The sequence below is a fragment of the Naegleria lovaniensis genome (assembly GCF_003324165.1).
Source record: "Naegleria lovaniensis strain ATCC 30569 chromosome Unknown tig016, whole genome shotgun sequence".
Taxonomy (NCBI): Eukaryota; Heterolobosea; class Eutetramitea; order Acrasida; family Naegleriidae; genus Naegleria; species Naegleria lovaniensis.
In genome coordinates, this window is record NW_025407838.1 from 115718 (window position 1) to 135526 (window position 19809).

Below are 19809 nucleotides of genomic sequence, written 5' to 3' on the forward strand. Positions count from 1 at the left end.
AATTTGCAAAAAAAATACCCGACAACACGTTGATCATCATGAATTTTTCTTCCGTTCCGACTAATACGACGGTGAATGAAATTAAAATTTCAGGGATCATTAGTGATGATCAATTAAAACCCATGATGGAACGATTAACTGGACTTTTAGGAACCAAAGAAAAGCCTTTCAAAGAATGGACCAATGTATATAAAACTCTTTCATCGCTTCCTCCACCACAATCATCAACTATACAATCCGAAGATGCTACCGTGGTTTCTTCACTATCTCTTTCAAAAGAATTTGAAATACATGTGGTCGCTGATGTGGTAAAAACAAATGTTTTGGAAAAGATGGAAGTAAAGGAAACGGAAAAAATTGTATGGAAAGATATTAAATCATTGGGGGTTTATGTATTACCACAAAAGGATATGCCATTCAAATCCAATGTGAGGACGGTATCGTTGAGTGGCGTTTATGGTGGAAGTCCGTTGACAATGTTGGAAATGTTGGCTTGTGAGTATGTGTCATTATTGTGGAGTTTTTTTATGTGAATCATATGTGTGCTTAATTAACTGGATCATTTCATTTACTGTGACAATTTATTTCGAATATTCACTCAAATTCACGATCAGGTTTGTGTACGAATATGTCAAGGAAGGATATCGTTTTATTTCAAAGACTGGAACTTATGTAGATATTTACACTTTGAAAAAAGTAATGCGACGAGGATTTCCGTTGAAAGAAAATTGTGTGCCTGTGAATGACACGGCATCATACGGTGTGGAAGCTTACAAATTTGCTCCTCAGCACTTAGAAACGACCTATGCCATGGAGAAGGAATTAACAACACTAGCAAGTAATTTGGCCAATCTTGAAATATACCTAGGAAAAGTGGACTAAGCTCGATATATTAAAAAGCTAGAATTTATTCAGCATTTAGAAACGACCTATGATTGTATTGACTTAGAACTTAAAAGCAGAGTTCATGATGTGTTTCACTTCTGCTTCATGAACATACTTCAAACCGGTGGCTGGTGCTGATGCTGCAATTCTTCCAATATATCCAATCAAGTTATATCTATTGTCACCGTGAATGACTGTGTTAATTGCCTTATTAAGTCTTGGAGCAACAAAGGTCTAAATTGAATATTGTGCATGTTAATATTAAGCAAAATATCAAATAGAATGAGTACTTACGTATGCACCCATATTTTCATGTTCTTCTTGAACCCAGGTCCACTCAACAGTCTTCATCCATTCCTTATTCCAGTTATTCATAACTTCATACAATTGTTCGAATGGGAATGGACTCAATTGTTCCAATCTAATGATCAAAACTTGCTCTTCCATATTTCTCTTTGCTCTTTCTTCGAAAAGGTCATAATAAATCTTACCACTGCAGAAGAGAACTCTCTTGACCTTAGATAAATCCTTGTGCTTGTAGTCGTCAGTCAACACTCTTTGGAAAATGGTACCTTCAGCGAATTCAGCCAAATTACTGACACATTCCTTCTTCTTCAACAAAATCTTTGGTGTAAAGACAATCAATGGCTTTCTGAACTTTCTCTTCATTTGTCTTCTTAACACATGGAAATAGTTAGCAGGAGTCGAACAATTAACGACACACATATTGACTCGCTTCTGGACCAACTCGTCAGTATTAATGTCACTGTCACACAATTGAAGGAATCTTTCAATACGACCGCTACTGTGTTCAGGACCAGCTCCATCCATACCGTGTGGGAGCAACAAGGTTAAACCAGAGCACAAACACCACTTATCTTCACCACTTCCAATGAAGGTGTCAATAATAATTTGACCACCATTAAAGAAATCACCAAATTGCATTTCCATGACAGAGAAGCTGTAAATAATGTTGAAAATAGTGTGAAATGAATCATACACATTGTGTTGAACTTACTTGTTTGGATTATCAATAGTGTAGCCATATTCAAAGCCCATCACTGCAAATTCAGAGAGTGGTGACTGACCAAGTTCAAATCTTTCCTTAGCTCCTGGAATGGCGCCAAGCATTGGAAGAATTCTTGACTCATTTTCTTGGTCAACAAATTCCAAGTGTCTTTGGTTGAAAGTACCTCTAATAACATCTTGACCACTCAATCTGACAGTGTAACCTTCATCGAGCAGGGAACCAAATGCCATCACTTCAGCGGTAGCCCAATCAACGTGGATATCTTTTTCATCCTTTTGAAGAGATTGCAAACGTTGACTGATGTGATACTTTTCCAAGTGCTTGTGGCATTGAATCCAGATGGGATAGTAACGCTAGCAATTGCAATTTCCTTCAATCTCTTCATATTGTAACCAGTAATTGGAAGAGAAAGTTTCGAAAAGTCAGTAGCTTGAATAATATTGTGCCAATCTCCCAAGAAATAACGTTTCTCAGGCTTGTAAGTATCAACAGCCTTGTATTCATTGTCCAAATGTTGAGTATAGTTTTCTCTAATCTTGGACACTTCTTGTGGTGTTGTGACATTATTTTTCACACATTGTTCAGAGAAAGCGACTGGGAAGGTTTGTTTGGATCGAATGACTTGATACATTTTTGGTTGTGTGAAAGATGGTTCGTCCAATTCATTGTGGCCATGACGACGATAACCAAACAATTCCACAATAATGTCCTTGTTGAATTTGGCTCTGTATTTGGCAGCAATAATCATGACTTTTCTGACATCATCAACATTTTCAGCATTAACAGCCAAGATTGGACATCCAACCATCTTACCAACGTCTCCAGAATATCTAGTACTTCTTGAAAGATGTGGAGCAGTAGTGAAACCAATTTGATTGTTCACAATAATGTGAATAGTACCGCCGGTCTTGAACAATGGTAATCTTGACAAGGTGAAGGTTTCAGCAACAATTCCTTGTCCAGCAAATGAAGCATCTCCGTGCATTAAAATGCAAGCAGCATTCTTACCGTGACTAATCTTGGCACGTGTCTTACCAAGAGCCACAGGATTAATAGCTTCCAAATGAGAAGGATTGTTCAACAAGGACAAGGAAACTTTCTTGTCACCATAAACAAGTTCAGTACTAATACCAAGATGAGAAAGAACGTCTCCAGTTGCAATCAATTCTTCAGGGAATTCGTAACCTCCTTTCACTTTGTGGAACAAGGCACGAGCTGGGAAATTCAACAAGCCAGTCAATAAATTCAAACGACCTCTGTGAGGCATGCCAAGAACAATATCTGAAATGTTGTCTTGTGCTAATTGTTCCATCACAACATCCATAGCATAAATCATGGACTCACATCCTTCCAAACCATATCTCTTCACACCAGGGAATTTTCTTGCCATGAAATGATCAAAAGCTTCACTTTCAACCATCAATTTCATTGCTCTCTTTTGTTCTTGCGATGACATATTTTCGCTTTGCAAAGCTTCCAATTGTTTAGCCAACCACAATTGTTCCTTGGTTGTTTCCAAATGAGAAAATTGAGCAGCAATATTTCCACAATAGACATCTTTGAGATGATTCACAATTTCTGGAATGGTTGCTGTTTTCTTTGGGAATTGAGCACTTCCGATATGAACAATTCCATCAATATCAACGGCAGTGGATCCGACTTGGTCTATGTCTTTCAGATGATATATGGCAGGATTTAATTCAATGGTGCTTCCTCTGTGTGTGTGGTAAGTGAGGATGATGAATTTCACCCGAAGATAATTTTGTATAAAAGATGACATGATGAAAAAATCGTTGATTTTACAAATAAATATTTGGACAAAGAGAAATCAGGAGTGATGATCAGAGTAACGATATATTCATTCATATATCGATATTCAAAAGAAAAGTATTCAGAATGAAATCATTGGAATAACTTGAAAGTGTCAACCTACTTTTTGGGAGTATTAATTCCGAGAGGATCAATATCAGCCTCAAGATGTCCGTAATTTCTATAGGCTCTCACCATGGAATGACTCGACACAACAATTCATCCTTATTCAAGCCAGTCATGGCACTTGTATGAAACGAATATTTCGTTGGATGATTCATTCCTAACGATTTGGAATTGTTCATCAATTTCAAATTACTGGTGTTGCCTGATGATAGGCAAGAAGAGAAGAGCAATTGAGCTGCCACTCTTCGTTGCTCTTGCTGTGAGGAGGATGAAATGAGCCGTCTTCCGTTTTGGATCATTTTTTTTGTCTGTTGGAGCTCGAGTTTACAAAGATGTAGTCTTGGATTCTTCATCATCATGGATAATTTAATGTCATCGGGTATCTCATCCTTTCGCACATCAAAAAAAGGTACCTACTTGTTGTGCAGAAAACTGTCACTGTTACAACTCGTTCTTTTCCTTCTTTTTGCTTTCCATTGAAGTGTCAAACCTATTTGTTGCAAAGGTAACAACATCTTGCACCAATGCTTTTGGATTTTCCAACGCAGCAAAATGTCCTCCTTGTTCAAATCGATTAAATTGTACCAAATTGAAATTTCTCTGTGCAGTATATCGAGTGGCTCTAAATAAATCCTTAAACACTGCGCATGCTGTGGGTGTTGTGAGATAGGGTTTGTCTTCACCAAAGGACTTTTGAGCATTATTGGCCATGGTAAAATAGTAGAGTCGAATACTTGAGGCGATGGTTCGTGTCGATTGATAAATCATGACAATGGTCAAAAAGTCGTCTCGTGAAATTCGAGTGAATAATTGAGAAGTATCTTTTTGTGGAATATCGGTCCATGAAATGAATTTTTCTAAAATATAAGCCATCGTACCGACAGGACTATCCAACAATGCAATTCCCAAACTATCAGGTCTTGTCGATTGAATATGTTGATAACCACCATCTGCAGTAAAATATTTTACAGTATACAATAAGAAGGAACTAAAAGATTCAGTATTCTCAATGAGAGGAGTTCCATAGATGATCTTTTTCACAGAGTCTACTGCAACTTGAAGCCAATCTTGCCAATAAGGCAATGTTACACACATGTTCGAATGATAACCAATGCAATGAGTCGAATCCAATCGAGCTACATTCTCTCCAATCAAACTTCCCCAATCTCCTCCCTGAACGACATACTTGCCATAACCGAGCTCTCTCATGAGCTTGACAAAGAGAGAAGCCACTTTTTTCACATCATAACCCTCCGTTTTAGGAGCTGAAGAAAACCCATAGCCTGGTATGGAAGGTGCCACGACATCAAAGCCTTTCTCTTCAACCAACTCGTTCACAATTTTGTGAAATTCCCAAACATTTCCTGGCCATCCATGAATAATGAGAAGGACTTTTCTCTGATCCAATGGCAAATCGGATTGTTTGGATGATTGTCTCCATGCAAAACGAATCAAATCCTCTTGATCTTCCAAAGTTATAGTCGTTTCAAAATGTGGTAATTTTGAATTTAATTTTTCCACTTGTTGCTTCCAATTAAATTCATCAAGCCAATATTGAACCAACTCGATGAGTTGATCCAGATCAGTACCCATTTCCCATCTCGTGGCTGGAGTAGAATATAAACTATGGAAGGCTCCATACTGTTTCCATTCCGTCTTCATCAAATAGAGAGTCTCATTCAATCGATGCTGTAATTTTAAATAATCGGAATGATCATAGGGAATAATGAAAGGACGAATGGTGTTCTTGTGTGGTTCATGTCTATTGGCAGCACGTGAGACATGCGGAGTGGTCACTAAAAACAGTACAAGAGCCACCAGTGGCCAATAGAGACTTGCACAGCGTTGCATTTTTTTAATGCTTAATCCGACGCTAAAATTGGTGAATCTGCGACGGAGTATCTCTCTATCTTTTCAAAACTGTTCCTGAATCAGCATGCTCTAATTGAAAAGTATTCTTTGGAGAGATGACTAGCTCAATGGATTCATGAACACTTCGCTGAGCCTTTTTCCATGAACGAGAATTGATGAACAACAATTGTATTAGAGTTATGTTATTGTTAAATTAACCAACAATATCAACAACAGTTGGCCATACTCTCATTGAATAGTATTCTATGCCCGGAGTCTTTTTCCATGAACATCAATTTGTATTATTAGTGCTTATGTTAAATTCTCCAAACACGTTCCTACACCACTACAAATTGGTTCTCTCGGAAGTAATTTGTAAGATCGTTTGAAGAGTTGTGAGGCCATGATACTTGAACTTGAACCCGAAATTGGTTTGCTCAATTATACTCTTGTACTCAAAGTATTAAGCGAAGATAATTTCACATCATGTCAACATTGTGGTCATTTCCTTAAAAAGGTCAAGATACAAATTCGAATACTTTCCTGAAACATGCACCATTGTCCACTCATTGCAATTTCCCTCATTTGAAAAAAATGATTTTCGAAACCAATCCTCTTCATCTGTGGATGAATTTCACTCACTTTGTATTCAACAACAATGACCCTGTAAATTTGTGGCATCTCCTCAAAGAATTACTCGAATTGCACATTGTTTTCATTTGTTATCCCATTCTTTCCGTTTTGGCTTTTCTCGTTCAATCGTTTCGATTCTTTTATCAACTCACCAAGAAGGGCTTACAACCACGTGGTACAAATCCAGCTTGATTCAAACTCTTCCAATAAATTAGACTCGGTATGTATCACAGGAGCAAGTACAGGGTTAGGAAGAGCCCTTGCCCGTGAAGTCATTGTTCATTGGTTACGAAATGCCTACATTGCCAGAGATCGAAAAGAATCCGACACGACTCTTACTGTGAATTCCCCAAAAACTCTCACTCTCGTGTCAAGAAATCGTTCCAAATTAGAAAAGGTTCAACAAGAATTGATGAAAATCATTGCTGAAAGTGAAGGTGTTCTTCGTGAGGACTCGGTTCAAATCATTGTTCGAGAGTGTGACATTTGTAATGAACAAGTCATTGAAAGTATCGTCACTGAAGTAGATTATGATTTGCTGATTTGTGGTGCTGCAACTAATTCTCAAATTCTTGCACGTGAAATGCAAGTGGATCAAAAAGGAATGACCAGTACCAGTGCGAGTGATGTTGTCATTGACGAAGAAGATGTCATTTGGAAAGAATTTCAAGTCAATATTAATGGAACACTGAATACAGTGATTCCCGCTTTGAAACAAGCGAAAAAACTGAGAAATCCACAAATTCACTCTCCAAAACAAATTGCCATCATTTCGAGCTCTGTTGGATATTTTGGAAAATTGATGGGTCCTTATGGAATTACAAAAACCTTTCTCTTTGAATTTTTCAGACTCATGGATTTCATTATTGAAAGCACTTCCATGAATGGAATTCAATTATTAACAGAGAGTAGTTCTGAAAATGTAAGAGTTTTCAGAGAATGGACTCGCAAATATGCCAATAGTAATCAAGTTTCATTTCATGTCATTACTCCAGCTGGTGTCATTGATACTAAAATGGGAGAATCAATTAGAAATATAGAAAATATTCCTGGAAGTATCTATTCCACGGATGCTGCCCGTAGAATATTCAATGGTCTCATACAAGGACAAAAGGTGATTGACTTGAGTAACCCATGGGTCTATTGTGGATTTCGATTAATGAATGCACTGCCGTTGAGTGCTGAAAGTCTATTGACAAGAGTATTCCAATTGGAATTGTATTCCTAAATCATGGTGGTCATGTCATGAAAACGACATGTGTGTGTCAGAGAATTCGTTGGAAATTGTTGAATTCAATGAAAAATAGGAAATTCTGTTCTTAAAAACTGTGAAACTTGCTGGACTCGCCCAAAACAAGATGAAAATCAATAAATTTAACCACTCACGCTTTCAACATCCGTTGTATCAATTCTATAACGGAAAGATAATTTTGGATGCTTGATTTTTGCCAAGCCATCCAGCAAGGTGCCAAGATCATCTTCGGATTGGAGATTTTATTTTTGAAGTGAAACTGATGTTTGATTTTGAACAAAATCGAACAATCTCTTCTTACAACAACGAGCTTGTTATCAAAGTGAATTATGTGTCTGACATATCCACAAAACTCACGACCAGTCATCACATTGAAATGTTTCAAAGTTCAAAACCTTGTATAATATTTCTTACACCAAATGATTTCTTTATCAACGCAGTCTTAACCCGCCAAAAAAAATGACCAAATCCTTCGACGCCAAGATGGAGGAAATTCATCAAAGAAAATTCAGAAGGAGAACAAATATTTGGAGTGAAGGCTCCGAAGAATTCAATCATAAACTTTGTATCGCTGAGGATTTGCTTCAAGTTACTTGGATATCCGAGCATGAAGATCATAATTACAAAAAGGCAAAGAGCAAAGTTTCAATAATTACCGATTTGAGAAATTCAATAGAGCAAATGTCCACCCACATTAACAGCTTCAAAAAAGAGGACAAAAAAGCCTATATCTGCAACATCTTCAATATTCTCGTTTGGTGATTGAAAGATTTACTGAAGCCAAAGAAGTGTTTAATTTTGTAAATATGAGTGGAGCGTATCAACTGTTATTAGATTGCCTACACCCAACTAAAATAGACTCGTTAGGAGAAGGTAGTGAATTGTTTCATATCAATACCAAATATCACAAATTATTACAACTGCCATTTCTATATGGCTTCAAAATGAATGCGTAAGTTTCATTTTACAATTGCGCTAACATGACAAATAAGAATGTCTCTCAATCAGTAATATCATTCATCATTCACACTCCTTTTGTAAGGAAGTAAGTGAGATACTGGAGGGTATAACTAACCCTGATTACTTTTCTGGATTCGAATCCCTGGACTACATTAGGATAAAATTTGTACAAGAAGAAAAAGTAGACCTTAATTATGCCCATCCTAATTTTTTGAAAGTCGTGGCTATGTAAGAATGTTTTACAGTACATTGCTCCAAAATATGAAGCCTGTATCCGAAATCAAGGATTTGGTAACTTATGGATTATTGACCGAAAAGAAATTTGTTCGTGTGATTGGAATTAAGGCATTTGTTCCAGAATTTTCTCATTCCCAAACAACTACAAATACCACTTATTTAACGTTGGAGTTTTCCCAATAGAACCCTCAACAGAAGAGGAAAAACAACATCTCGACACATTGATTTCATTTTTATTAGAAGCAAGTAGACAAACAATTTTCGAAGAGAATGAGTGGATTAAACAAATAACCCAAGAGTCTATAGGAAGAAAGAGACTAACAAACACACTATCTACCACATCTGATTTTTCAAAAGGTGACAAGTTGGTTATTCATTGGCAAAAAACAACAGAAACGTCATTGACAACTACCGTTACACTAAAAGAGTATCTCTTCGAAATAAGTACCATTCCTCGTCAAGGTAATATTCCAAAAGATATTTTCTTTGGTGAGATTGATCATTCCTCTCAACCAGTTTTTGTAAAAATTTTCCATTCCAATAGATTCAACCTTCCTCTCGGAAATATATTTCTTCCTAGTGCAACAGTGGAAAAGAACGGAACACTTTGCTCTCAATACATGGAGATATCAATCCAAGGGAAGGAGTTGAATAGTATTGCAAAAACAAGATCACCTGCAGAAAAGATACACATCATCATCCAATTACTTTTAGAAATTGACAACATTCACACAAAAAAAATTATTCACAACGACGTCAAACCAAGTAATATCATAATAGTGGAAAAACAACATTTTAAGAATATTATTGCCAATGAACAACATCCAAGCTTTTATTGTAAATTCATTGATTTTGAGCTAGCCAAGACATTTGATGAAGAAGATGGTGATGTTTGCTATCTTTATGGAACATTGATACAATCAACTGCTGGAACGTCTAAGTATAATGCACCTGAGAAGGAAATAATTAGATCAAACTTCATTCATCCAAAAACAGACATCTTTTCACTTGGATTAGTTTTTATTGAGCTGATCATTGAACGTGAAATTAATAAGAAACAAATAGAAAATATGAATGATGAAATATGGACCATCATTGAAGCTAAATGTAAAGATTTAGATACATCCAAAGGGCAAATAATATTTACCATGCTCCAGAAGATGGTGAACAATCAAAGAAAGGAAAGGATAACTGCACGACAATGCCTGCAACTGCTAGACATTACCGAAACAGTTGACACTCAAGACTACACATCAATTTTCTTCCCTGACAATAATCAAATAAGCCTCAATTGTTTCAATAATGTCACAACACCATCCATGCATGACACAGACAAAGCACATTCTTTGGATTCTTCTGAAAAATCAAAGAAAATAGTTTCCATCAAGAAGAAGCAATGCTGTAAATGTATAACAGGAAATTGTAGGAATTGTCGATGCTCCAAGGAAGGTTGTACGTCATGCAAATCTAGTAATTGTGATAATAAGAGAAAAAGTGACAACATTGGTGGCAGTGAAAATGTAAACCACCAACCTGAATCAAAGAAAGTTAAAAAGTAACCAACCTATCATTTCATATCTCGTTGAGTAATGAACTAAAAGAATTCCACAAGCAATTAGTTTCATGATGGCTTTATAAATCTAAAAATAAAAAAATGTCTCAAAATCGTATTGCAATTCGGACCATGTTGGATGGTACGTTGATGGTTCCGCTTCATGATGATGCTGGACATGATAATAAAACCATTTCCGATCTCAAGAATTATCTAAACAAATTAAAAGGCTATGATCGGGGCGTTCAGCATATTATCAGAATGGAGTCGAATTGAATGATCAAGCTAATTTAAGTGATTATGCCTTGGGAAAGGGTTTTGTGTTGATGATTCCAATCAATCACTCCACGAAGAGATATAAAACTCAGAAGGAAGTTGAGGCCGATTATGTAGCTTCATTGACCATGAATGAAATCAATAGACAAGCTTCTACTTCGGGAGGTTCTGTATCGGATCAGTTGGAACAAATTATGGCTGAATTTACCAGTACTCATCCAACCACAAGTGGTACTGGCTCCACGACTTCACCTTCAGCAACAACAAGACCTCCAACATTGACAACGACCACTTCCAGTAATCCTCCAAGAAGTTCTTCAGCATCAACGACCACACAGAATCCTCCAAGAAGCACTTCAACAACAACAACAGCAGCAAGCACTGGCACAACATCACAACAAGGGCCACCAATTACAGTTGATAGCTTGCCTGTTACGGAAGATTTGGTTGCAGCAATTACGGAACTAGGATTTTCAAGGCACAGAGCAAAGAAGGCTCTCATTCTTAACGATTTGAATGTTGAACAAGCTGTGGAGTGGATTTTCAGCAACATTGATTCACCTTATGTCTTGGATAGCGAGTTTACACCTCAAGAACTTATTGAACTGGCTGAGAAATATAAGAACATGATGTCCGACGAATAATGCTGTCACCATGACTAAGAAAAATTAATTTATTCATGTAATTGAAGAATCACATATAACAAGTGCTGTTAATAGAATTAAAAAAAGCTGTTTCAATAAATAAAAGATGATCACCATTTAAACTCCACACCAGTCAACAATGGTTAAAGCAATAATCTCAGCTGACTTGTAAATATTGTCAATTGGAATGTACTCATTGGTTTGGTGAGCCATGTGAGTGACACCAGGTCCAAAAACAACAGAAGGTGTGTTTCCCTATTAATGATGATTTGTGCGCGTTGATTCATTAGCTCTGGATTGTATCATGCCAAAATTTTAACACATACCATCATATTGACGTAACCTGCATCCGTGGCCCAAGGACTTGAGGCAATTATTGGATTTTGACCGGTGACTTCGCTAAATGACTTGGATAATTGACTCACAAATTCATGCTCCAATGGGACGTAGCTTTTTTCATAACCATTGGTTAGCACGATATTGGTTTTGTTTCATGCACCACATGTCATGTTCATGGTGAAATGATGAATAATTGCAAAAATAAAAACATACCCAGGCACCCAACTTGCACCAATAAACTCCAATTTACAAGGATAAGTAGAGAAGTGCTCCTTATCGAGTTCAGGAATTGTCTTGAAAACCAAATCATGCAACACTTGTTTAGCATCTTCCACAGTTTCATAATTTGGAATCACTCCAAATCTTCCTTCAATGACAGTAAAGTCAGGTACAGAGCTAGGCCATTCACCTGTTGTTTCAATGCACAACAATTTTCAAAAATGATAAAATTATTAAATCCAAGCGAGAATAGCAGCCCAACGAAATGTTGAGAACAATGATTGAACCACTGCCGTACATACCTCCTCTAATTACTCCAACATTGATTGGAACTGGAATTGTAATATTTTCGAAAAGCTTATTCTTGAGAACATTTCGAATGAGATCTGTTCTTTCGTCTTCCAACTTTTTGATTGCATTCAAAACAATTTGTGCCTTCTCTGAGAATGATGAAAATTGCATATAGCACGAAATTATAACGTCAGTAACGAGAAGTATGGACATGTCAACACTTACCAATAGCACTAATTCCATCATATCTTGTACCACCGTGTGCACTCTTTCCATAGACTGTAATTCTAAACCACAAAGATCCTTGTTGTTGTGGGAAGATTAAGAAATTCGATGGTTCTGGGAAAATACCTGCATCTGCATGTCCATAACCACGCAAAATGGCACTCACAGTACCAGCACCACCACTCTCTTCCTCAACGACACTGTGAACAATAATTTTACCTTTCATATTAGTAATTCCGAGAGATTTTTGAATGGCTTCAATGGCCAACAAACCAGCGTACAAGCCACCTTTCATATCGGTAGTACCACGTCCATAAATTTTGGAATCATTAATATGACCACTGAATGGATTTTCCAAAAACCAAGCCTTTGGATCACCGACTGGAACCACATCAATATGTCCATTGATAATGAGAGATTTGTAAGGCTTAAACTTGGTTGCAGCGTTTTGAATGGCTCCTTCTTGAGAAGTCTCTACTAAATCTTCTGGAGCACTTCCATCCAAGACTCCAACCACAATCGGACTCTTCTTTAACGACTCAAAATTACGAGGCGTATTAAAGAATTTACTATTTTCGAGTTCTACCTTTTGTTGATCCATGGTCCAAATATCTACCTTGTTGAAATGGAGTTCTTCCTTCAAATACTTGGCAATATCCAGCTGAATATCTTTTTCATGTTCGGGGAGTGAAGGATATCGGACCCATCGTTGAAATGTTTCCAAATTCTTTACATCGGAACGATGTTGTTGTAAAAAGTTTTTAATCTTTTGAGAGACTGGAAGAGTTTCAGAATGAGCAGCAATTCCATGATGATGATGATTCATCATGAGGATGATCATTATGGCCGCTATGATGAGTGTAAGCTGAGGCCTACCTTGTTTCTTTAACATTTTTTTCAATTCTCTTTTCAAGTTCATCAGGGACGACAAGGCCTTCAATAATTCTTCTTTTAAAATTTTAACAAGGCACAGGCCAATATTTGAAGGTCATCGTTGATCACTGAACAATAACTTGCATCCACGTATTTCTGCCTTTTGCAAGATCATCTTGTCTAAATACAAGCATTTGTTTACAGTTTTTCTATTAATTTTTGGATGTATTTATTCAAACATATGCCTACTCTTTTTGTGTGTCACTCTTAATTTCGTACAGAATTGGGAGTTTTTTTGGAAATGTACAAACACAAGGACCTTCTTATTGCAATTGTTTTGAAAAATTGGTCACTTGATCGTGCAAAAGTGGTTCCATGATTCGTTTGGAAATTTCCTCAAGTTGTGTTTTCAACATGGATTTCAGTGAAGAGTGAGAGTCATCCCAAATCATTTGTGAATACACCTCTTTCAAAGTGTTAAATGCTACTGGTCTCACGTTGACTTGTCTATTGTTTGGATCAATATTGAACACTAAGAGTTGCAGAATTTTCTGTTGTTCTTCCAAATCTATAAAAGGTAATTCTTGTGAAAGTCTCTTTCTTAATTTCACATATTGCAACAAGGCACTCAACAAGGCATTGTTCATAGGAGGGGTTAAATATAAGGTTAAACGAGGTGCCAAGAATTGATGGAAAATCCATTCGAGTGCTTTCTTTCGCTCTTCATTTGAAACATTTGTTTTGGAAGATGGAACCAAGTAAGATAAAATGTGAATAATTTGGACAAGACATGCTTCTCTCTTATTCGATTTCAAATCTCGTTTCAGTTTTTCCTCATGATAGGTCTTGTCGTTGTTCACTCGTTCTGTTCTCTTTTCATTTGAATTTTCCGAACGAATTTCTTCTTCCTCTTCCTTTTCAATATTTTGCATCTCCTCTAAGAAGGTTGTTTTTGCTTGCTCATAAAATTCTTGTGAAATGAAATGAGTAGTGAAATGTAAAGTTTTCACTGCAGAATGGAACGCTTTCAATGCTTCACACTTGTAATCGAGATCTTTCTTTTTACATTCTTTCAGTAACAATTCAAGAATTTTCATTTCTTGTTGATTGCTGGTGGACAATGATTGATCTTCCTTTGAAACAAAGGTTTCACAAATACTTCCAAGCGCTTTCAACAAGACAGTTTTTCCTTCCCATACTCTTCCTACAATGGAATTCAACAAGGCATTAATCATTCGTTCTCTTTCACCCTGTTTCTCATTCAACAATACTCCCAATGAAGATGAAACTTCTGCGAGGGCACTACCGCCTTGTCTTTTCAACTCCCAAGTGGGATGATCCAACAGAGCGATACATTTATCGACCACAACCTTAATATGCAGTTCTAAAGTGTTTTTCACAGAAGTATTGGTACATTCTTCCCATACAGTTTCCCACATTTTTTCACTCGTTCACTTTTATCATGTCTTGCAATGAACATGATAGGAAGAGCAATATCGTAAAACTTTTTAAGGAGAATGGGGCAATTTTTGCTAATTTGTTCCAATATCATGGCACTAATCAATCGCAATTCATCCGCAGAAGATCGTGACATTTCATTTTCATGACTTTGGCTCATGACTCCTTCTTCTTGAGTGTAGAGTGCAAGAATTTCTTGTAACACTCGCTTTCCTTCGGATGCTTTACCATTCTTCACAACTTGAGACAAAGCAGTGGCAAGTTCTTTACGCTCTGCGATGGATTCTGACTGAAGTATGGCGCTCATAATGGCAGCATCTATTTCATTCACATAGTCTTTCAGGAATCTTCCTTGGAATTTTCCTAAATGAGAAATAAATTTAGCACAATGGGCACGTGTTTGTAGTCCAACTCCAAGTTGTAAAATTTCTAATAAACTTGGAACTAATTGTTGCAGGACACTTTCGTCAATGTGTCGTTCACAATCCATGATAATTTCTGATAATGGACCACTTCTAGACATTGCAGACAATCTCAATGATTCCAATTGCTCCACTGAAATACCATATCTTTCGGCATTCATTTGCAAATAATTAAACTCAGCCGGTTCCAAAACAGACATTTGTTGAAGGATGGTCGATATAATGTCATAAATGTGCGGCTTGATATACTGTACACTGACATGAACAACTTCTTTAAGTGTGGAAAGACTCACATAAACAACATCCTTAAATGGAAAGAGCAAACCTTCATGCAGTAGAAGAGGAATTACGATAGACAAAGCTCGACTCACATTTTCTCTCTTGCTTGTATAGGTTGGATTGCATGATTTGATGGCAAATGCACTCAATCTTTGTAATGCACTATTGGCAGCTTTTCTGCATGTATCTTTGATGTCATCAGTTACTCTCCAAACTTTTTGAAAGCACTCCTTAATGTAGGGAGCCATTTCTTCAAAGGTTTTTGCGCTTCCTCCTCCAAACAGATCACAAACTGCATAGCAACAGGCTTCTCGTATTCTCCACAATTCCTGATTTAATCCATTCAATATTTCTCTCATAATTCTGGGCAAATACTTGGACGTAATCATATTCTGTTTGGTTTTGTCAGTTTCATTTTGTCCAAACAAAGACTTCCACATTTCTTTCATTGAGCTGCTAATTGCAGGATTTGGATCAAATAAGAAACGATACAATTTAGGAACTAATTGAGGCATTGCTTTTTCAAACTCTTCATTGCTTAAACTGTCACCGGTCACGCTGCTTAAAATTGAAGAAATTGAAAAGGCATACGCCTTCTTGGCATTCCAAATTGCGTTATGATTAGAAACAGCCAACAATTGATATATCATTTCTGGTCTTCCAATATCAGTAGCCGCATCAACAAGTTCCTTGTAGGTTGATAGTGTTGGAGCGTTCTTTCCTCCCTTCTGATGTTCTTCACCTGCAGGGAACAATACAAGCTCTTCTGTGTCTTGGACTGTATTTTGTGGCTTCTTATTTCCAATAAGGAATGTCATGAGAGAAGAAACAAGTGCTTTTCGATCCGAAGGATCAGCCATTTCATACACGTAACCAAGACCTCGTCCAGCTACTTCAGACGTCACCTCGTTGTTTTCGGTCACTAGCAGTGAGAATGCTTTTTGAACCTCTTTAATGTACTTTCTAAAGAACTCATTGTTCACACCGCTATATCTTGTCACAGAAAGAAGCCAAATACTGGATGCTTGACGAACGATTTTTTTCGGATTCAATACGCATTCTCTGACCAGTCTTGTTAGAACATATCTCATTCTAGAGTCATAGTGTTCGTTTTCTTCTTGTTCTGATGTGAACTGTTGCTTCATCTTGTAAATTTCATAATAACTATCAGAATGTGAAAGAGTGCAATATTTGAGACCTCCTGACATGAGTGAAAGTGCTTCTCCAACAGTAAATGAAATGTTTTCATCTATGGAAACTTGTGGAGTTGCCGATGAGGAAGTAGTTGTGCTAGAACTACTGCTACTTGATGAACCTCCAGTTCCCGTATTCGTTGAGGCAGATTTCACATTGTTCAATTCGAAAAGTTGAGAAATAAATGCTTCCAAGTGAGAAGTAACATTAGGATCATTTTGTGGTAAAGTTCCAATAGTTAAGCGACCCACTGCAGTGATCAACTTCTCGAGTATTTTCTCGTTTGAAATTGAAGCATTCTTTTGACGGGCAAGCGATGCATATTTTTCAATTCTTTTAACAAGTATTGATGTTAACTCATTCATGGATTTGATTTTTGGGTCCTCACTGGTAGATGTCGCGGTTGGAGATGGTGTTGTCTCACCCAAAGTTGTCGCTGTTTGTTGATTAATAAATTTCAATAAATAATGTTGCAAGGCTCCGCTATTTCCCATTTCACCCAATGCGTAGTAACAAGCTTGATGAAGTGGCTCTCTAACATTTGAAAGTGGAATAGTTGTAATAATGTCAAGGATGAGTTGGAAGGAATCAATCAGATAAGGCTCGTTGTGATCATTATAACTCAAGCAATAATTCAAACTGATCACATTTGCAACTGTGAGAATACTTCCCAATGCATTGGCTTCTCCTCTATGATCTGATAATGAAAATGATGTCAGTTGGCGTTGAATAAAGTCTCTCCACAACACAGTTAACTTTTCACACTGTTGAGTTTTGTTGGGATCTTGTCTCACGAAAATAAATAACAATGCAATAAACTTGGAGAAATGTTCTCTCGCAATTTCATCATAATTTCCAATCATGATATCGAAGAGGAATGGACCTCTGTCCTCTAATAGGAAACTAAATCTCCTTGAAATATGCTCGATGAATTCTTTTCGGTCCTTCAAGGACAGTAAAAGTTTTAGCAAAGTATCAGTAGCTTCACGCAAGAGATCTGTGGCATTAGATGTTGAGCCTGATTGCAGCAATATCTTGTCATCAAATGACTTTTCAATAATGTACAGGAATTTCTCAAAATCATCCTTTTCATTCTCATCGTTCATATTGTTGGATTGCGTAGACATATTTTGAATGAGTTGCAACATGGAAATATTTTGTTGTTTGGTCTCTTCTTTTAAACAATCAAAACAGAAATTGATCATGGCAGAATGTGCAGAAGGTGTGACAATCTTGTTTAAAGCAGGCATACTGGTACTCTTGGTGATGGATACGTCAAACTTGGCCATAAAGTCATAAATAAAGGTGACCATCGATTTGAAAGAGGGATATGTGAAATGTACAGTTTTGAACATGGGCAAGCTGTTGCTTTCTTCGGTGCTGTCAGAATTTGTATCGACATCCATGTCAGTATTCTTGTTATTCTCTTCATTTGATTTCTTTTGTAAGATCCAATGATCTAATTGCCTAAACTTGGTGAATTTTTCAATATCAGTTCCTTTCCCGCATTCCTCTCGGATTTGATGACTCTGATTGTCAGTCGACGATGTTGTTGAACCGAAACCACCAGCTGTACAAAACAAACACAAAAATCTTGAAATGACGTGGTCGAATGGGAACAAGTTATTGGCACATCTCAAAACAGCAGAAGTCACAGCTGTTCTAGCAGAGGGTGTCATTTTCTGATATTGTGATGTACCACCTCTCAATAGATCTGTAAGGCCAGTATTTCTCTCAACAATCCATTCATAAAACAAATTTTCGAACTGTTTTTTCAAGTCAGCAATCTCATTCTCAGGCTTATTCATGAACAAAACTTTGAAAGCGTGCGTTAAATGACTGAGTCCTTGCAACACAGCAACGCGAACATTTAAGTCTTCAAAGGCAAGAGCGTCGAAAAATCGTTCCACTAAATCAAAACGATCCAGAACAAAATTGGGAAATTTTCTGGTGAATGAACCGAGTGCAGTATACATGTTTTCCTTGAGAATGGTGATATCATTCAAGGAAAGAGCAGTAGTGTTGGAACCTGATGAGGACAATCTATTTACATTGGAAAGAATGGAACTAAAAACTTCAGAGGCATACTTGGGTTCAATCGTAATTCCTTCCTGAATGATCCACATGAAGAATTGCATACCGAAACCACGCAATTTCATCGAGGCATATTCATTAAATAATGAATCCATGAGAACGAGATGAGTTTCTGGGAAGTGGTTTGCGGCCTGGGTTGATTTACATAAGTAGGTCAAAATCTTGTATTTGAGTGGGAGGGAAGCTTGTGAAATACCGTTTGAAGAATCTCCTAGATAGAGCGCATAGAGTTTGTCGACGAGTGCTGACTCTTCAAAGTCGGGATTCAATTTCTTCAATAGAACGTCACATCTAGATCCGAGCTGGTCCGTTGACTCTTGTTGTGACATTCCAATCAATAATATTAAAAATTGTTGATTCTCTGAAAAGCATGTACTCTTTGTGATAAAGTCAATGAGTTGCATTTTCTTCGTTTGAACTTCTTGAGCATCCATGTTTTCCTTACTTCCAAGAATTCTCTTGATTTTCATCATATTCAATCCATTGGGTATGACCGATTGGAGAGTTCCTTGTGATTTTTGTGACGGCTTGAACATCATGAAATCTGTTGCAAAGTCTAAGAAAATATCAAGAGCTCCAGATTCATTATTTCGGATATCTTGAAATTTCTCAAGAGCATCTTCTTCTTTTTCAGGATATGAAATATGCCCCAAAGACTCTAAAATAAATCTCAAAAACATGGATTGATGTTGTCGATTCGAAAGAGAGATATCGCTTCCTGACACGTTCGAAGCAAGTAAAGGTAAAGCCTGGAAGAAGGATGGTAAATACTCATTGATCTCGGATGAGCTTAATTGCGGAAAGCCCATGTCCAAGTACATGACTGCAAAGTTCTTGATGAACGAATTAGATAATTCCTTTTGAAATAATTCCAAAATCTTGCCGAATGGTAATTTAATGGACGTTTCTAGTTTTACTCTCTTATTTACTGTATTACTCAACACTTCAATCACTTTGGTCCGAACACTATTATCGGGAAAAGCCAATAATGTTAATAACTGTGGCAAATGAGTATCTAACATGTTTTCAAGACTCTTTCCTCCATTTACTACTCCAATTTTCAATCCGATCTTTTCTACGATCGCCAAGACTTGCTTGGCTTGAGGTTGTTTGGCGGAGGAAGTGGATGATGATGAAGACATTTTTTTTGATTTCTGGAT

General features: G+C 37.0%; 8 protein-coding genes across 8 annotated transcripts; 4 read left to right on the plus strand and 4 right to left on the minus strand.

The window, feature by feature from the left end:
• Positions 1-38: 38 nt before the first annotated feature.
• C9374_002573 (uncharacterized protein) lies at positions 39-882 on the plus strand (the record flags this gene model as incomplete). The annotated part of the gene is made up of 2 exons (XM_044692006.1): positions 39-499; positions 615-882. 2 exons carry the CDS (start codon positions 39-41, stop codon positions 880-882), a joined length of 729 nt encoding a protein of 242 aa, XP_044550120.1.
• Positions 883-945: 63 nt separating this feature from the next.
• Positions 946-3922, minus strand: C9374_002574 (uncharacterized protein; the record flags this gene model as incomplete). The annotated part of the gene is made up of 5 exons (XM_044692007.1): positions 946-1119; positions 1180-1846; positions 1904-2223; positions 2268-3630; positions 3849-3922. 5 exons carry the CDS (start codon positions 3920-3922, stop codon positions 946-948), a joined length of 2598 nt encoding a protein of 865 aa, XP_044550121.1.
• Positions 3923-4291: 369 nt separating this feature from the next.
• Positions 4292-5701, minus strand: C9374_002575 (uncharacterized protein; the record flags this gene model as incomplete). Its single annotated transcript, XM_044692008.1, has 1 exon — positions 4292-5701. The coding sequence occupies one exon, from the start codon at positions 5699-5701 to the stop codon at positions 4292-4294; it is 1410 nt and encodes a 469-aa protein (XP_044550122.1).
• Positions 5702-6295: 594 nt separating this feature from the next.
• C9374_002576 (uncharacterized protein) lies at positions 6296-7562 on the plus strand (the record flags this gene model as incomplete). The annotated part of the gene is made up of 2 exons (XM_044692009.1): positions 6296-6506; positions 6550-7562. 2 exons carry the CDS (start codon positions 6296-6298, stop codon positions 7560-7562), a joined length of 1224 nt encoding a protein of 407 aa, XP_044550123.1.
• An 830-nt stretch (positions 7563-8392) lies between these two features.
• C9374_002577 (uncharacterized protein) lies at positions 8393-10342 on the plus strand (the record flags this gene model as incomplete). The annotated part of the gene is made up of 2 exons (XM_044692010.1): positions 8393-8538; positions 8905-10342. The coding sequence occupies 2 exons, from the start codon at positions 8393-8395 to the stop codon at positions 10340-10342; spliced, it is 1584 nt and encodes a 527-aa protein (XP_044550124.1).
• A 95-nt stretch (positions 10343-10437) lies between these two features.
• On the plus strand, positions 10438-11255 carry C9374_002578 (uncharacterized protein; the record flags this gene model as incomplete). Its single annotated transcript, XM_044692011.1, has 2 exons — positions 10438-10477; positions 10585-11255. The coding sequence occupies 2 exons, from the start codon at positions 10438-10440 to the stop codon at positions 11253-11255; spliced, it is 711 nt and encodes a 236-aa protein (XP_044550125.1).
• Positions 11256-11372: 117 nt separating this feature from the next.
• On the minus strand, positions 11373-13221 carry C9374_002579 (uncharacterized protein; the record flags this gene model as incomplete). Its single annotated transcript, XM_044692012.1, has 5 exons — positions 11373-11510; positions 11582-11705; positions 11808-12003; positions 12116-12253; positions 12330-13221. The coding sequence occupies 5 exons, from the start codon at positions 13219-13221 to the stop codon at positions 11373-11375; spliced, it is 1488 nt and encodes a 495-aa protein (XP_044550126.1).
• A 304-nt stretch (positions 13222-13525) lies between these two features.
• C9374_002580 (uncharacterized protein) lies at positions 13526-19791 on the minus strand (the record flags this gene model as incomplete). Its single annotated transcript, XM_044692014.1, has 2 exons — positions 13526-14586; positions 14658-19791. The coding sequence occupies 2 exons, from the start codon at positions 19789-19791 to the stop codon at positions 13526-13528; spliced, it is 6195 nt and encodes a 2064-aa protein (XP_044550127.1).
• Positions 19792-19809: the final 18 nt, after the last annotated feature.